Source organism: Brachionichthys hirsutus, chromosome 6, assembly GCF_040956055.1.
Source record: "Brachionichthys hirsutus isolate HB-005 chromosome 6, CSIRO-AGI_Bhir_v1, whole genome shotgun sequence".
Lineage (NCBI taxonomy): Eukaryota > Metazoa > Chordata > Actinopteri > Lophiiformes > Brachionichthyidae > Brachionichthys > Brachionichthys hirsutus.
This window is the reverse complement of record NC_090902.1, coordinates 16,427,490-16,441,354: the sequence shown is the minus strand read 5'-3', so window position 1 is coordinate 16,441,354 and position 13,865 is coordinate 16,427,490. Positions and strand designations below refer to the sequence as shown.

The 13,865-nt window shown below is 47.3% G+C and overlaps 1 protein-coding gene across 1 annotated transcript; it reads left to right on the top strand.

Moving 5' to 3' along the window:
• Positions 1–3,184: 3,184 nt before the first annotated feature.
• slitrk2 (SLIT and NTRK-like family, member 2) lies at positions 3,185–5,824 on the top strand. The gene has a single exon (XM_068740204.1). It carries the CDS (start codon positions 3,185–3,187, stop codon positions 5,822–5,824), a length of 2,640 nt encoding a protein of 879 aa, XP_068596305.1.
• Positions 5,825–13,865: the final 8,041 nt, after the last annotated feature.

Genomic DNA, 13,865 nt, shown 5'->3' with positions numbered 1-13,865 from the left:
GTAGGTAATTTCCATATTAGATGGGATTCCACAACGTGATTACATGCCGACAGAACAACAGGAATGCACCACATTTAGTTGAGTATTATTATAACCGATTTACATGAACGTCTCATTTTGGTGACGATACATATTAACACTGACCAACAGGGGTTATGATTGGCTGGGGCGGGACCCCCACCTTGAGGGGCATGGACTCATGGACATAGGAAGACACGGACACAGAGAGCGGCCCTTTTGTTCGGACCTGAGACACACACACGGAACAGGATCGAACTTCAGCGCTGATAATCCAAATCAACTGTACTGATCTGCATGTTATATAAATATCTTAATCTCGACCCAAATCCTCTTTATTGACCACACACCCACACGGAGAACAAAGAACCGGGAGAGTGTTAGGAAAACCTAACACTCTGTATGTGCAGCAAGAGACATCATTAAAAAAACTCACACACTTTAGTATCTTTAATTAGTATTCTCTATTATTTTTCTTTTATAGCACTGGAATGTTTTTGAGAGGGCTTTTTACACACACACAGTGCAGCATCTGCTAATTATGAATAATAAAGCGGAGTCTTAAATAATTGCCATGGTTGTCCTTTGGTACCTCTTCAGCAGCTAAGTGGGTCACACTTGATGGAGCGTTGTCTTCTATCCATCCAACATTCAGACTCCCAATAACAGCAGGGAGGTGTGGGAATTCAGTGGCTTGACATGCCACGGAAATTATAGGCAGAGAGTATTTTTGACTCAAAGCAAAAGGTATTTGCGCTTGGGAATTCTCCATGTGACATTTTCTGTTGTGCGAGGGAAAGAAAATGAGATTCCGTTATTTGTGAGGGCGAACATCATCATGTGTTGATGTCATTCTGACATCATTAAATGCATTGTTTTCTACCAGTGAATGGCCATCTGATAGATAGGGATGCTTGATAGATCAATAATTTTCATTGTGTCTTCTTATCTTTAATGATAATGGTAAATTTTGCTTTCTGTTCTGGGACACGCCTGACAAATGGCTGAAAACACATCAGCAATGCGTCAGATGGCGCCTATGAGGAAGACTGTAGCCGTCAGTCAAAACTGTCAGGTAGGAAGAACATCTAAAAAATTAAAGCCGCAAGCGGCGTTGTAGGCCCTCACCGGCCGACAGGCCGTTGAGCTGACCCGCCGACGCACGCCGCTTTTGTCCTGAGTGCTTCACAAGTGTTTAGATTTTAGCTGCATGAGTAGCTCCCAGTTTAGTCAAATCGTTATTTGGATTACATGGCCATCTGCCATCAGGAGCTTTTAAGTTTCAATCCAATATGGCCGCCTTCCTGTGTGTCTGGGGGCGTGGCCATAATACATTTTTTTTTTGCCCTGACATGACGCATGTCTTTACCGAATTTCGTGGCTGTCCGACAAAGTTGGCGTCGGACCCCTCCCCATAGGGCTGCGCTCGTCAACTTGTCGTCTTCTGCGTTGCAAAAGCAATAGCCCCTTACGCCTAGGATAGGCGCTCGGGCCTAACAAAGAAGAATAAAGAATTTTTGCAAAAACAATATAACTTTTTTTCTGAGTATGCGATTATTACACAAAATACATTTTCGGAATGGTCTCGACGAGGGCTACGCGTCTGTATGTGTGTGTTGTTTAGTGTCGGGGTGTGTGTGTGTGCTGTTGAGTGTCGGTGTGTGTGTGCGTGACTGTGTTGGTCGTCCTCAACAGAATGGCAAAGTTGGATGCCGAGGGTTGACGAGCTGCCTCCCTCTATCTCTTATCTCTCTCTCTGTGTCTCCCTCCCTCTTTCCCTCCCTCTCTGTCTCCCTCCCTCCCTATCTCTCTCCCTATTTCTCTCTGTGTCTCTCTCCCTCTCTTGCTCTCTGTATCTTTTTCTGTGTCTCTCTCCTTCCCTCTTTCTCTTTCCCTCTCTATCTCTCTTGCCTCTGTGTCGCTTGTCTCTCTTTCCGTGTGTCTCCCTCTCTCTTTCTTTCTCTCTCTCTCTGTGTGTCTCTCCCTCCTCTCGCTCTCCCCTTCTCTCTTTCTCTCTGTCCCTCCCTCTATCTCTTATCTCTCTCTCTCTCTCTGTGTCTCCCTCCCGCCCTCTTTCCCTCTCTCTGTCTCTCTTCCTATCTCTCTCTCCCACTCTCTCTGTGTCTCTCTCCCTCTCTCTCTATCTGTGTCTCTCCCTCTCTCTCCTGTGTCTCTTTCCCACTTTCTCTTTTTCCCTCTCTCTCTTTGTGTCTCTGTCTCACTCTCTCTGTCTCGCTCTCTCTGTGTGTGTCTCCCTCTCTCCCTCCCTCTTTCGATCTCCCCTTCTCTCTTTCTCTCTCTCCCTCTCTCTCTTCTCTCTGTCTCTCTCTCTCTCTGTGTGTGTCTCCCTCCCTCTCTCCCTCTTTCCCTCTCTATCTCTTTGTGTCTCTGTCTAGCTCTCTGTATGTCTCTCTCTCTCTGCGTGTGTCTCCCTCCTCTCGCTCTCTCCCTCCCTATCTCTCTCTCTCCCTCTCCCTCTCTCTCCCTCTCTTTCTCTTTAAGCAGCAGCAGCACACTGAGGCTGCTGCTGCTGCTGAGCGGAGGATGGGAGGAGGACTGACGGCACAGACTATCGTTATGTCTCTTCTCCGGGAATCCACGTCCGCCCGGTCGCTCTTTCTCTCTGACTGTTACATGAGCCTCCTCTTGAATTGAGTTTCACCTGCCTCCTTTCTTCTGGAGAAGTCGATGAGGACAGTGCGTCATGGTTTTGTCTTTGACTTCTTTTCCCTGGACTGGAATGCAGCGCATTTTCCACCTGGAGAAGATGTTCTTTCTCTCGTTCTGCAGCCCGTCTCTCTCTGAATATTCGGTTGATCTGCGCGGAGCCGCTGAATAAAAGCTGCGCTCTCTGAGGACGGAGGGTTTGCGGTAAGGGGCCCGCCTGATTCCCATCAGCCTTTGATAGCGTGCCAAGTCCATCTGGATCTCGGTGATTTGTGAGGGTTTCGGCTTTTTTTCTTGCCCAGGATTGATTTTGTGGGGAGGGAATTTTTTCAAGGCGAGGGTCAGATAAAATATTTGCGTCTCGTGCGTCACGGCCCATTTTTCCCTCTGCCCCCCCCCCGCCGCTGTAACAAGTCACTCGCTGATTCTTTTCCTCCTTGAACCCGAGGCTCGCGTCAAGTTAAATGCTGGATCTCAGCGACCCTTTTTGGCTGCAAAGATGCTGAGCAGCGTCGTCTTTCTGTGCGTCCTTGCCGCCACCAGAACGGAGAGCCGCAAAACTTCAGCCTACAAAGCAATCTGTCAGAGCGGCTGCAGCTGCGATGACCGGGAGAACATTCTGAGCATCAACTGTGAGAATAAAGGATTTACCACCGTCAGCCAGTTCCAGGTGCCCGCAAATAAAATCTCACAGTTTTTTCTCAATGGAAACTTCCTATCACGTCTGAGTGCCGATGAGTTTGTCAATTACAGCAACGTCAGTTCGCTGCATCTCGGGAATAACGGCCTGCAGGATATCCGAGCTGGCGCCTTCAACGGGCTGCGCCTCCTGAAGCGGCTCCACTTGAATAACAACAACCTGGAGGTGATTAAAGAGGACATGTTTGCAGGGCTGGAAAGTTTGGAGTATTTACAAGCTGACTATAACTACATCAGCACCATCGAGCCTGGCGCCTTCAGTAAGCTGAACAAACTCAAAGTGTTGATCCTGAACGACAACCTGCTGCTGTCTTTGCCTCCTAATGTTTTCCGCTTCGTGCTGCTCACCCACCTGGATTTACGTGGCAACCGGCTCAAAATGCTGCCCTTTGCTGGGGTTTTGGAGCACATAGGTGGCATCATGGAGATCCAGCTGGAGGAGAATCCGTGGAACTGCACCTGCGATCTGATTCCCCTCAAATCATGGTTGGACACCATTTCTGTCTTTGTTGGGGACATTGTGTGTGAGACGCCGTTCAGACTGCACGGTAAAGATGTCACCCAGCTCATAAAGCAGGATTTGTGCCCACGCAGGAATGCTGGTGAGCGTGCACACCCTCCTTCTGACTCTCACTTTCAAGGCTCCCTGCCCCCGACCCGCCACCCGGACAGGAACACCCCCACCCGTGCCCCAAAAGCTTCCCGGCCGCCCAAGATGCGCCACAGGCCCACTCCTCGCCTCTCGAAGGACAAACAATTCTTTGGGCCCATAATGGTTTACCAGACTCGCTCCCCGGTGCCCATGTTGTGCCCCAACATCTGTGTGTGCACATCGCAGAACCCCGACAGTGGCTTGAATATCAACTGTCAAGAGAGGAAGCTGCATAACATCAGCAACCTGAACCCCAAACCCTCCTACCCAAAGAAGCTGCACCTGACCGGTAACTACTTACAGGTGATCTACCGGGCGGACCTGAGCGAGTACAGCTCACTGGAGCTGCTTCACTTAGGAAACAACAGGATAGCAGTGATCCAGGAAGGTGCATTTGAGAACCTCACCAACCTACGGCGCCTGTATCTAAATGGGAATTACATCGAATCTCTTTCTCAGTCCCTCTTTGCTGGGCTGCAGTCGCTCCAATATCTCTATTTGGAATATAACATCATAAAAGACATCTTGCCCGAAACATTTAACTCTTTACATAACCTACAGCTGCTTTTCCTGAACAACAACCTGCTCAGGTCGCTCCCTGACAATGTCTTCAGCGGCACGATGCTGACTCGACTCAATCTGCGGAATAATCACTTCTCCTACCTTCCGGTTGGGGGAGTTCTGGACCAGCTGTCAGCGTTCATCCAGATCGACCTGCAGGAGAACCCTTGGGACTGCACATGCGACATTGTATCCCTCAAAAACTGGATGGAACTGTCCAGCACGAGTGTAGTGGTTAATGAAATCACTTGTGACTCGCCTTCTAAGCATGCAGGACGTCTACTGCGCTCACTTCGTAATGAGGCTATCTGCCCTGAGCCCAGCGAGGCACCCCCACCGCAAAATGCACCGTCTACTAGAACCCCAACACTAATAGGCCCGAGCACCAAAGCGTCCACCCGGTCTCCCTCTCTTTCCTCTGTTAGCCCCACTGAATCCCGGATCCATACCCCTGAGTTACATCCTGAGGTTCCGCTGTCCGTCCTGATTCTGGGGCTGCTTGTGGTCTTCATCCTGTCGGTCTGCTTCGGCGCAGGCCTCTTTGTCTTTGTCCTGAGACGGCGTAAAGGAGCAGAGCACGTCCCTGCAGTTGGCAACAACTTAGACCTCAACTCTTTCTCTTTCCCCGTGCAATATGGCTCCTACACCCCTGAACCGAACCAAGACAAAACCTCTGAAAGCCACATTTACAACTACATCCCGCCCCCTGTGGGCTCCATGTGCCCAAATCCGATTTACATGCAGAAGGACAGCGAGCCGGTGGCGTATTATCGTAACCTGAAGGAGCTCAGCTTCGGCCCCCCTCCCGTTCCCCCCAGCAGCACAGGGGCCTACACCATCAGCACAATGGAGTTTCTGGATAAATCTCCAACATCATGCGGGCTGACCAGCCCAGAGCTTCCTGAGATGTTGTACCAGAACTTAGGGGGGCGACCCAACAAGGCGCTCCCCACGGCTGCGGGCGTCGCACCTTTTCACTACAGCTTTTGCACTTTAGCTAAGAGACCTTGCATCGTGCCTCCTTACGAGGCCACTACAACCCGGCGGCATGTCTCCAACCAGGACAAGTTGACCAAAACTGTGTTGTATGGCTCCCCTGTGAAATACTATGGGGCTGAGCAGCCTTCCAAAATCACAGAGCACCCACTTCTGCTCCCTGGGAAACTAAAACCAGAACCAGACTACCTGGAGGTTCTGAAGAAACAGACTGCGATAAGCCAATTGTAAGATAGCGACACTACCCCGTGTCTGACCTTCCGGTTCTGTGCAGCATACACAATAATGATGCCGTTACTGTCATAATAACCTTCTCTATACAGTAGTCCCTCATTTTCCGCGGGGGTTACGTTCCAAAAACAACTCGCAATAAGTGAAATCCACAATGTAGTAATCTTTATTTTTTTTTAGTTATTATACATGTACATAAATGTTTTAAGGCTGTAAAACCCCTCACCACACACTTTATACACGTTTAACAGGCAGGCATTAATCTAAATAGATTGTTTCAGTATTATAGAATGAAACCAAAGATCAAAACCTTTTCAGAACTAAACATTTGTTTGAGAAATATAAATATATAGTACGTACAGTAAACGTTTTCCTGTTAATAATGTTAAGGCGTGCAGGTCGAGGAAAGAGCCGCTTGGAGTGCAGAAGAACAAATATTCTACTCGTGCTGTCTTTAGCCTCTCATGCTGCTTTATTGGATAGCTTAGCACAGCGGAACGGCAGCGGCTACATGTATCAACAGGAAGAAACAAAACCCAAAAGGGACGTGACGTTTATGCTCCTACAAAATAAAGGCCTCTTTTTACACAGAGAATAAGAGCGCTATTAAACAAACGCTTAACAAATAAACATGATAGCTTTTAGAAATAACGAATTTAATTTTAATGGTCAACCTACGAGGTTGAACACATGAGAAGTTATTAATAGCAACTCGCGCGTATTTCACAGTTCCTCCGACCGCGCCTTCGTCCTTGCGCCGTTTCAAGGCACGTTCAAGTGCAAAAAATAAAATCTGAAAAATTGCATTAAAACTCCGCGAAGCAGCGAAGTCGCAGAATATGAACCGCATTATATCGAGGGACTACTGTATATCAATCTTATTGTGTTCATGGTTGACTGGAAACTTGTTGATGATCTTTTGTTCCTCTATCCTCCTTTTTCTTTTTTCAAAATGTATAAAAAAGAGAAGTATATTATAATGAAGCTCTATTTTTTAGCTCCTGGAAATTATAAAAATATGTCTTCATTTTTGAGAAATGAAATTCCAAAAGACTTTGGTGACTGCAGGTAGACAATGGGCAGGACTGTGTGCAAATATGGTTTAGTGCTATTCAGAAAATGTATTCTATTTTCCCAGTGGAAAAAAGAAAAGTATGAAATAAAAATATTTATTCTTTGTACATATTTAGCGTTGACAGAGAAATGGTGAGTGTTAGATCATCATTCAATGGGGGACAAACTCCTCCCACTCCAGGAAGTGCCTTTGCACTAAAATATTTTATTAACAATGTTCACTGCTAAATGGAAATATTCATTTTATTGAAAGTGCTGTATTTTAAAAGGAAATATTTATGTCAAATGGAATGACTTGTCTGTCAGAAGTGACTTCAGCCTGGGTGTGTATTAGTGTGTGTCCACTCTGGACGATATGAAGTGTCTTTGGAGACGTGTAACTAAGATCATTGTATGCTAGCGTGGAAGCGATGCAGGATGGCGAAACTGCGCCATTAAACTTTCACTGAAGCACTTTGTCAGGATCCTGAGCTTGATCTACATTTTGTTTTGCCTGTTTGTAATTATGTGTGTGTGTGTGCGCGCGTGTGTGTGTGTGACTGATGAAAATGATCTTTTTGGCTCCTGACGCAGTGTTTGGAGGCTTCCTTCCTCTGATGATGCACAGACAACGCTGACGTCTGTCAGTATGTCCTCCAGCAGGGGACAAGGATGTGTCAGCGCTGATACAAAACACTGCTTGGCCTCAAGAGATCTTCAGCGTTGGAGTGTTGAAGAGAGGGATCGTCAATAGTGGAGCAATTAAGGGCGGCTCATTGGACCTTGTGGAGAAGCAGTAAAAGATAACGGCTCATCTGCAGATTAAAGGAGGAAACTGAGGCTCGACAAACACGACAACAAGATGTTTACATCCGATACAAACAACCACACATAGTCCATAGGGGCCCTAGCAGGCGGCGAGAGCATAGGGTGAAGGCACCGCCTTGCTCAAGGGCACCTCGGCAGAGCTCTGATGATAGACTGGTCCCACCAGCACACACACCTCACGCTCTGTCTGGGCTGGGACTCGCTCTGGTTCCCGGCCCACTGAGCCACTGCCCCCCCTCCCCCATTGGAGTATTGACATTCCTCCACGTCCTGCTGTTCAAAGGGTTCATGCAGATGGTCTAACCAGCAGCACGAACGTGAAGGAAACGTTCTGCAGCACTAAGCCGGTGGACTCTGTCGGGTCCCCCGTTAAATGGTTCTTACCCCCCCACCCTCCTCTGCATTTAGAGGCCTGTTGTCTTCTCTGTCCTGGCCATGTGACATGGATGAACTGCGCTACCCTGTTTTCCGTCCTTCTGCTCGAGTTGACAGATTCCTCTCTTCCCACTGTTTTCCCACTTTCTATGTCCTCGGTGTGCCCCCCTCCTCCTCCTTTGTCTTCTGACTCCCCCCCACCCCTGCTGGATCTATTGTGTAGCTGTCCAAAGTGCTGAAATGTTGGAAGCAGCTCGGACTCTGCAGGAACAGACAGGCATCTTTTCCCTTGCTTGAGAGTTTGTGATATTTGCAACCTTCAGGGCGCTGAGTGTGACTGCATGTCTGCTCGTTCTGCATGGCCTGGTGGCACAGGAGGGTCCTCGTGCAGCTCGTTGGTCCATGTCCCTCAGCCGCAGTCAGGATTTATTCACACTATGGATTGACTTTGTTGCTCCCTCATCCTAACAACCAGTTTATTGGTCATCTCATCCTTGTCCGCGGATGTTTAGGCCATCTTTGCTTTCATTATGTGCATCCTGAGAGCTGATCTGCCTTTCCTGAAATAAAGATGTGGCAAGAAAGCCAAGTGGTCACCTGATCAAACAGATTCCAAACAATTCAGCAGGTTTATCGGATTAGAGTCCGAGCACATAATATAATAATAATAATAATAATGCATTGATTTTATTTGGCGCTTTTCTAGGTAATCAAAGACGCTTTACATTGTATGTGCATTATTCAATCACTCCATACTTGGTAAGATGACAGGGCAGAGGCTGCCAATCTGAGCCATCAGTCCTCCTGACCCCCACAAATTCACTCGCTCACTACATTCACACAGGCAATGTGGGTGAAGTGTCTTGCCCGAGCCGGGAATCTAACCGCCAACCTCTCGATCATAGGACGACCCTCTCAACCACCTGCGCCACCGTCGCCCACATTATAATATATGTAGTCATCCATCCATCCATTTTCTTGTCGAGGGTCATGGGTCCCAGCTGATCACAGGTGATGGGGGCTACACCCCCAACGCCAGCGCATCGCGGGGCCTGTACAAACCATCAGCTTACTCGTTGAATCTAAATGCAAACTGCAGGAACGTTGAAGTAAAGTCATCTGGTATATTGTCCTCCAAATTCAGTTTACAATTGCTTTTAGATTATGAAGGCTACAATATTGAAATGCCATTAAGGATGACAAAAATTGCTGAAAGTCACATCCACAAGTGCCCCCTTTTTCAAACTGGGGCAGTCTGGAAGAGAATAGAAGACCAGAAGTCAAACAAGCAAATAGTATGTACCCTTATTACAGACAACATTGAAAACCTTTCTCCATAGATTGTACACAAACAAACAAACAAACAAACAAACGACAAGGCGATGCAGGCTTATCGCCTGCATCGCCTTGTCGTTTGTTTGGCCCTGATCGATCGTTTCTCTTCAAGTCACAATGAACACGTGATTCATCTGGGCTCATCCCTCAGGAGAGCCTGGATCCACCGGCACCAACAATCATTTCATGAATCCTTTCAGTGAGGAATCAGCATCTCAGATCATCCTTTTCACTGTCGTAAACACGAAGCACCACATTCACTCCAGGTCCTGATACTTCACCGCATTCACTCCAGGTCCTGATACTTCACAGCATTCACTCCAGGTCCTGATACTTCACCGCATTCACTCCAGGTCCTGATACTTCACCGCATTCACTCCAGGTCCTGATACTTCACCGCATTCACTCCAGGGCCTGATACTTGCACCATATTCACTCCAGGTCCTGATACTTCACAGCATTCACTCCAGGTCCTGATACTTCACCGCATTCACTCCAGGTCCTGATACTTCACAGCATTCACTCCAGGTCCTGATACTTCACCGCATTCACTCCAGGTCCTGATACTTCACCGCATTCGCTCCAGGTCCTGATACTTCACAGCATTCACTCCAGGTCCTGATACTTCACCGCATTCACTCCAGGTCCTGATACTTCACAGCATTCACTCCAGGTCCTGATACTTCACAGCATTCACTCCAGGTCCTGATACTTCACCGCATTCACTCCAGGTCCTGATACTTGCACCATATTCACTCCAGGTCCTGATACTTCACAGCATTCACTCCAGGTCTTGATACTTCACCGCATTCACTCCAGGTCCTGATACTTCACAGCATTCACTCCAGGTCCTGATACTTTACCGCATTCACTCCAGGTCCTGATACTTCACCGCATTCGCTCCAGGTCCTGATACTTCACAGCATTCACTCCAGGTCCTGATACTTCACAGCATTCACTCCAGGTCCTGATACTTCACCGCATTCACTCCAGGTCCTGATACTTCACCGCATTCACTCCAGGTCCTGATACTTGCACCATATTCACTCCAGGTCCTGATACTTCACCGCATTCACTCCAGGTCCTGATACTTCACCGCATTCACTCCAGGTCCTGATACTTCACAGCATTCACTCCAGGTCCTGATACTTCACCGCATTCACTCCAGGTCCTGATACTTGCACCATATTCACTCCAGGTCCTGATACTTCACAGCATTCACTCCAGGTCCTGATACTTCACCGCATTCACTCCAGGTCCTGATACTTCACAGCATTCACTCCAGGTCCTGATACTTTACCGCATTCACTCCAGGTCCTGATACTTGCACCATATTCACTCCAGGTCCTGATACTTCACCGCATTCGCTCCAGGTCCTGATACTTCACAGCATTCACTCCAGGTCCTGATACTTCACAGCATTCACTCCAGGTCCTGATACTTCACCGCATTCACTCCAGGTCCTGATACTTCACCGCATTCACTCCAGGTCCTGATACTTGCACCATATTCACTCCAGGTCCTGATACTTCACCGCATTCACTCCAGGTCCTGATACTTCACCGCATTCACTCCAGGTCCTGATACTTCACAGCATTCACTCCAGGTCCTGATACTTCACCGCATTCACTCCAGGTCCTGATACTTCACCGCATTCACTCCAGGTCCTGATACTTCACCGCATTCACTCCAGGGCCTGATACTTCACCGCATTCACTCCAGGTCCTGATACTTCACAGCATTCACTCCAGGTCCTGATACTTCACTGCATTCACTCCAGGTCCTGATACTTGCACCATATTCACTCCAGGTCCTGATACTTCACCGCATTCACTCCAGGTCCTGATACTTCACAGCATTCACTCCAGGTCCTGATACTTCACCGCATTCACTCCAGGTCCTGATACTTGCACCATATTCACTCCAGGTCCTGATACTTCACAGCATTCACTCCAGGTCCTGATACTTCACAGCATTCACTCCAGGTCCTGATACTTGCACCATATTCACTCCAGGTCCTGATACTTCACCGCATTCACTCCAGGTCCTGATACTTCACCGCATTCACTCCAGGTCCTGATCATTCACATTCACTCCAGGTCCTGATACGTCTTCCGTCCGTCCCCGTCTTTCCTTTTACCTTTTTCCACCCGCCGTGTCGAGTTGCTTTTGTGTTTTTTGGTGCAAAGGCAAGCAGCGAAGGGAGGGGGGGGATGCTTCGGTAAGCAAAGCTGTGAATGTGCCATGTGAGCTCCCTTTTTAACAAGCATCACCATCTCAGCTGCTGTGTGAGAGAGAGAGGATGGGGGTGGGGGGGGATGGGTCAAGATAAATGGAGAGAGAGAGAGAGAGAGAGAGAGACATTCATTCCTCGCCCCTGAAAATGTCGTGATTTTCCTTCCTTGGGTACAATAGGCCCTCTGTGTCTTTTTGGTGGCAGTGAAGGTGTCTGTCTCTCTCTCTCCCTCCCTCTCTCTCTATCTCTCCATCTCTCTCTCTCCCTCTCTCGCTATCCCTCTCTCTCTCTGTGTCTCTTTTTCTCTCACACACACACACAGGCGACATGTGCAGCCTTGCACACCAATGAGGATGCTTTCTCCCCCGAACACTCCTCTCTTATCTCGCAGCTCTGGGACTCTTGTGTGTTTCTGTGTGAATGACCGAGTGAATGCGTCCATGTGCTGCCTCCTTCTGCGTAGCGGTGTTCTCCTTCATGAGCATTGCTCTCCCACGCTTCCACTTTCTGTCAACATCACGCACCCCTCCCCTCACTTTGTCTCCCCCCTTTGTGCCCCCTCAATGATATACCAGAGCATCATAAATTGGTATTCCTCGTGTGGATAAACGATACAGAGATGACTTTGAAGCATCACGGCTCTCACTCACTTTTTTATGTATTAGTGTGTGTGTGTGTGTGTGTGTGTGTGTGTGTGTTTTGTTAAGTATTATAGCTTGTAGTGAATCGTCTGCAGTGTTAGGTTAACTGTACTCGGGGCCTGGAGGTAAAAACTAGCTTTGGCCACCTTTTGGAGTACTTTAAATAGAAGCTTTCAACCCCCCAGAACTGAAATACTAATGAAAAGACATGAACAAACAATGAATTAAAAAAGAGAGATGATTTGCTGAGAACAATAGAAGGTCTTACATCATTTGGCAGAATGAGATAAATATCAAAGAGAGAAAATATTGCAAATCAAGCCAAATGAAATCAATTATTCATTGGAAGTATCGACTTCAATTAGTAGAAATCAAACAAAGCTAAATTGTTCACTGGGTCACTTCCCACAGACCCCCCCAGCTTTACGAGTGTCTGAGGCTTCAGTGTTTAATCCTGATTTGTCTTTACATTTTGACATCAGGTTTGTTGGTAGCAAAGGAGAAGCCATTACATTCTGGACTCGGTCCAGATAGATGGGAGGAGCCATGAATTTTAACTCCTTGGCAGGGATGAACGCGCCACTGAGAGCCCTCCCAGTTCAATCCTGTAATTTTTTATTTTTGTGGGATCAATGTTTTTTCTGCTTTATGAACTTTACCTCACTTTAGGAAAGGCTGGATTCTCAGTAGCCACATTAAACTGGAAATCTGGGCTGCAACATTTGAAGAATATTTGAATTAGACGAGATGAAACGAGCGAATCTTTTCTAACCGCCTGTGTGATGGGACCCGACAATCATCCTTCAGACTGAAATGCTCAGGAAGGAATGTATAAATTGTGTTGTCTGAGGATCATCGACATCTGTGTCCTCCTGCTCTTCAACAGACAATGATATCAGTAGGTTTTTCAGTGGGGGTGGGGTTGGGGGGTGGGTCTGAGTCATACGGTAGTAACAAACTACGAACTATCCCCGTAAGTGGCAGCAATGCTGTTTTTGGATGAGAAAACAAAACAGGACTCTTCCTGTTTTGTTTTCTCATCCAAAAACAGCATTGCATGGAGACAACAGCGAAACTGGGCGTCGGATAAATTCAGGTATATCACAAGTAGAGAGAATGTTTCACGGTAATTCTGAAAGAAATCGGAATCGGAAGAAAAACAACGGCGATCATGAGTATATATACAAGGACCAATCCTTTATAAAATGGCTGCGAAGACATTGTGGAGAGATGCCTCTAGTGGCGTACCCCAAGGCTCGGTACTTGGGCTGCTTCTCATTGTCAAATGTATATCCACGATCTGCCGATGATACTCACTACTTGTTCGCCGATGATACCAAAATGTTACGCAAGACAAATAGTCCAGGATACATAGTTGCATTACAACAAGATTTAAATAGGCTGGTTGTGTGGTCAAAAAATGGCTACTCAAGTTCCACCCAGATAAATGCAAGATAATGAAATTAGGAAGAGGAAACAATAACAGATTTTACTTCAATTCAAGCAATGATAAACAAGAACTGAAAACCACAGACAAGGAAAAAAGATTTAGGTGTCATAATAGATTAAACAC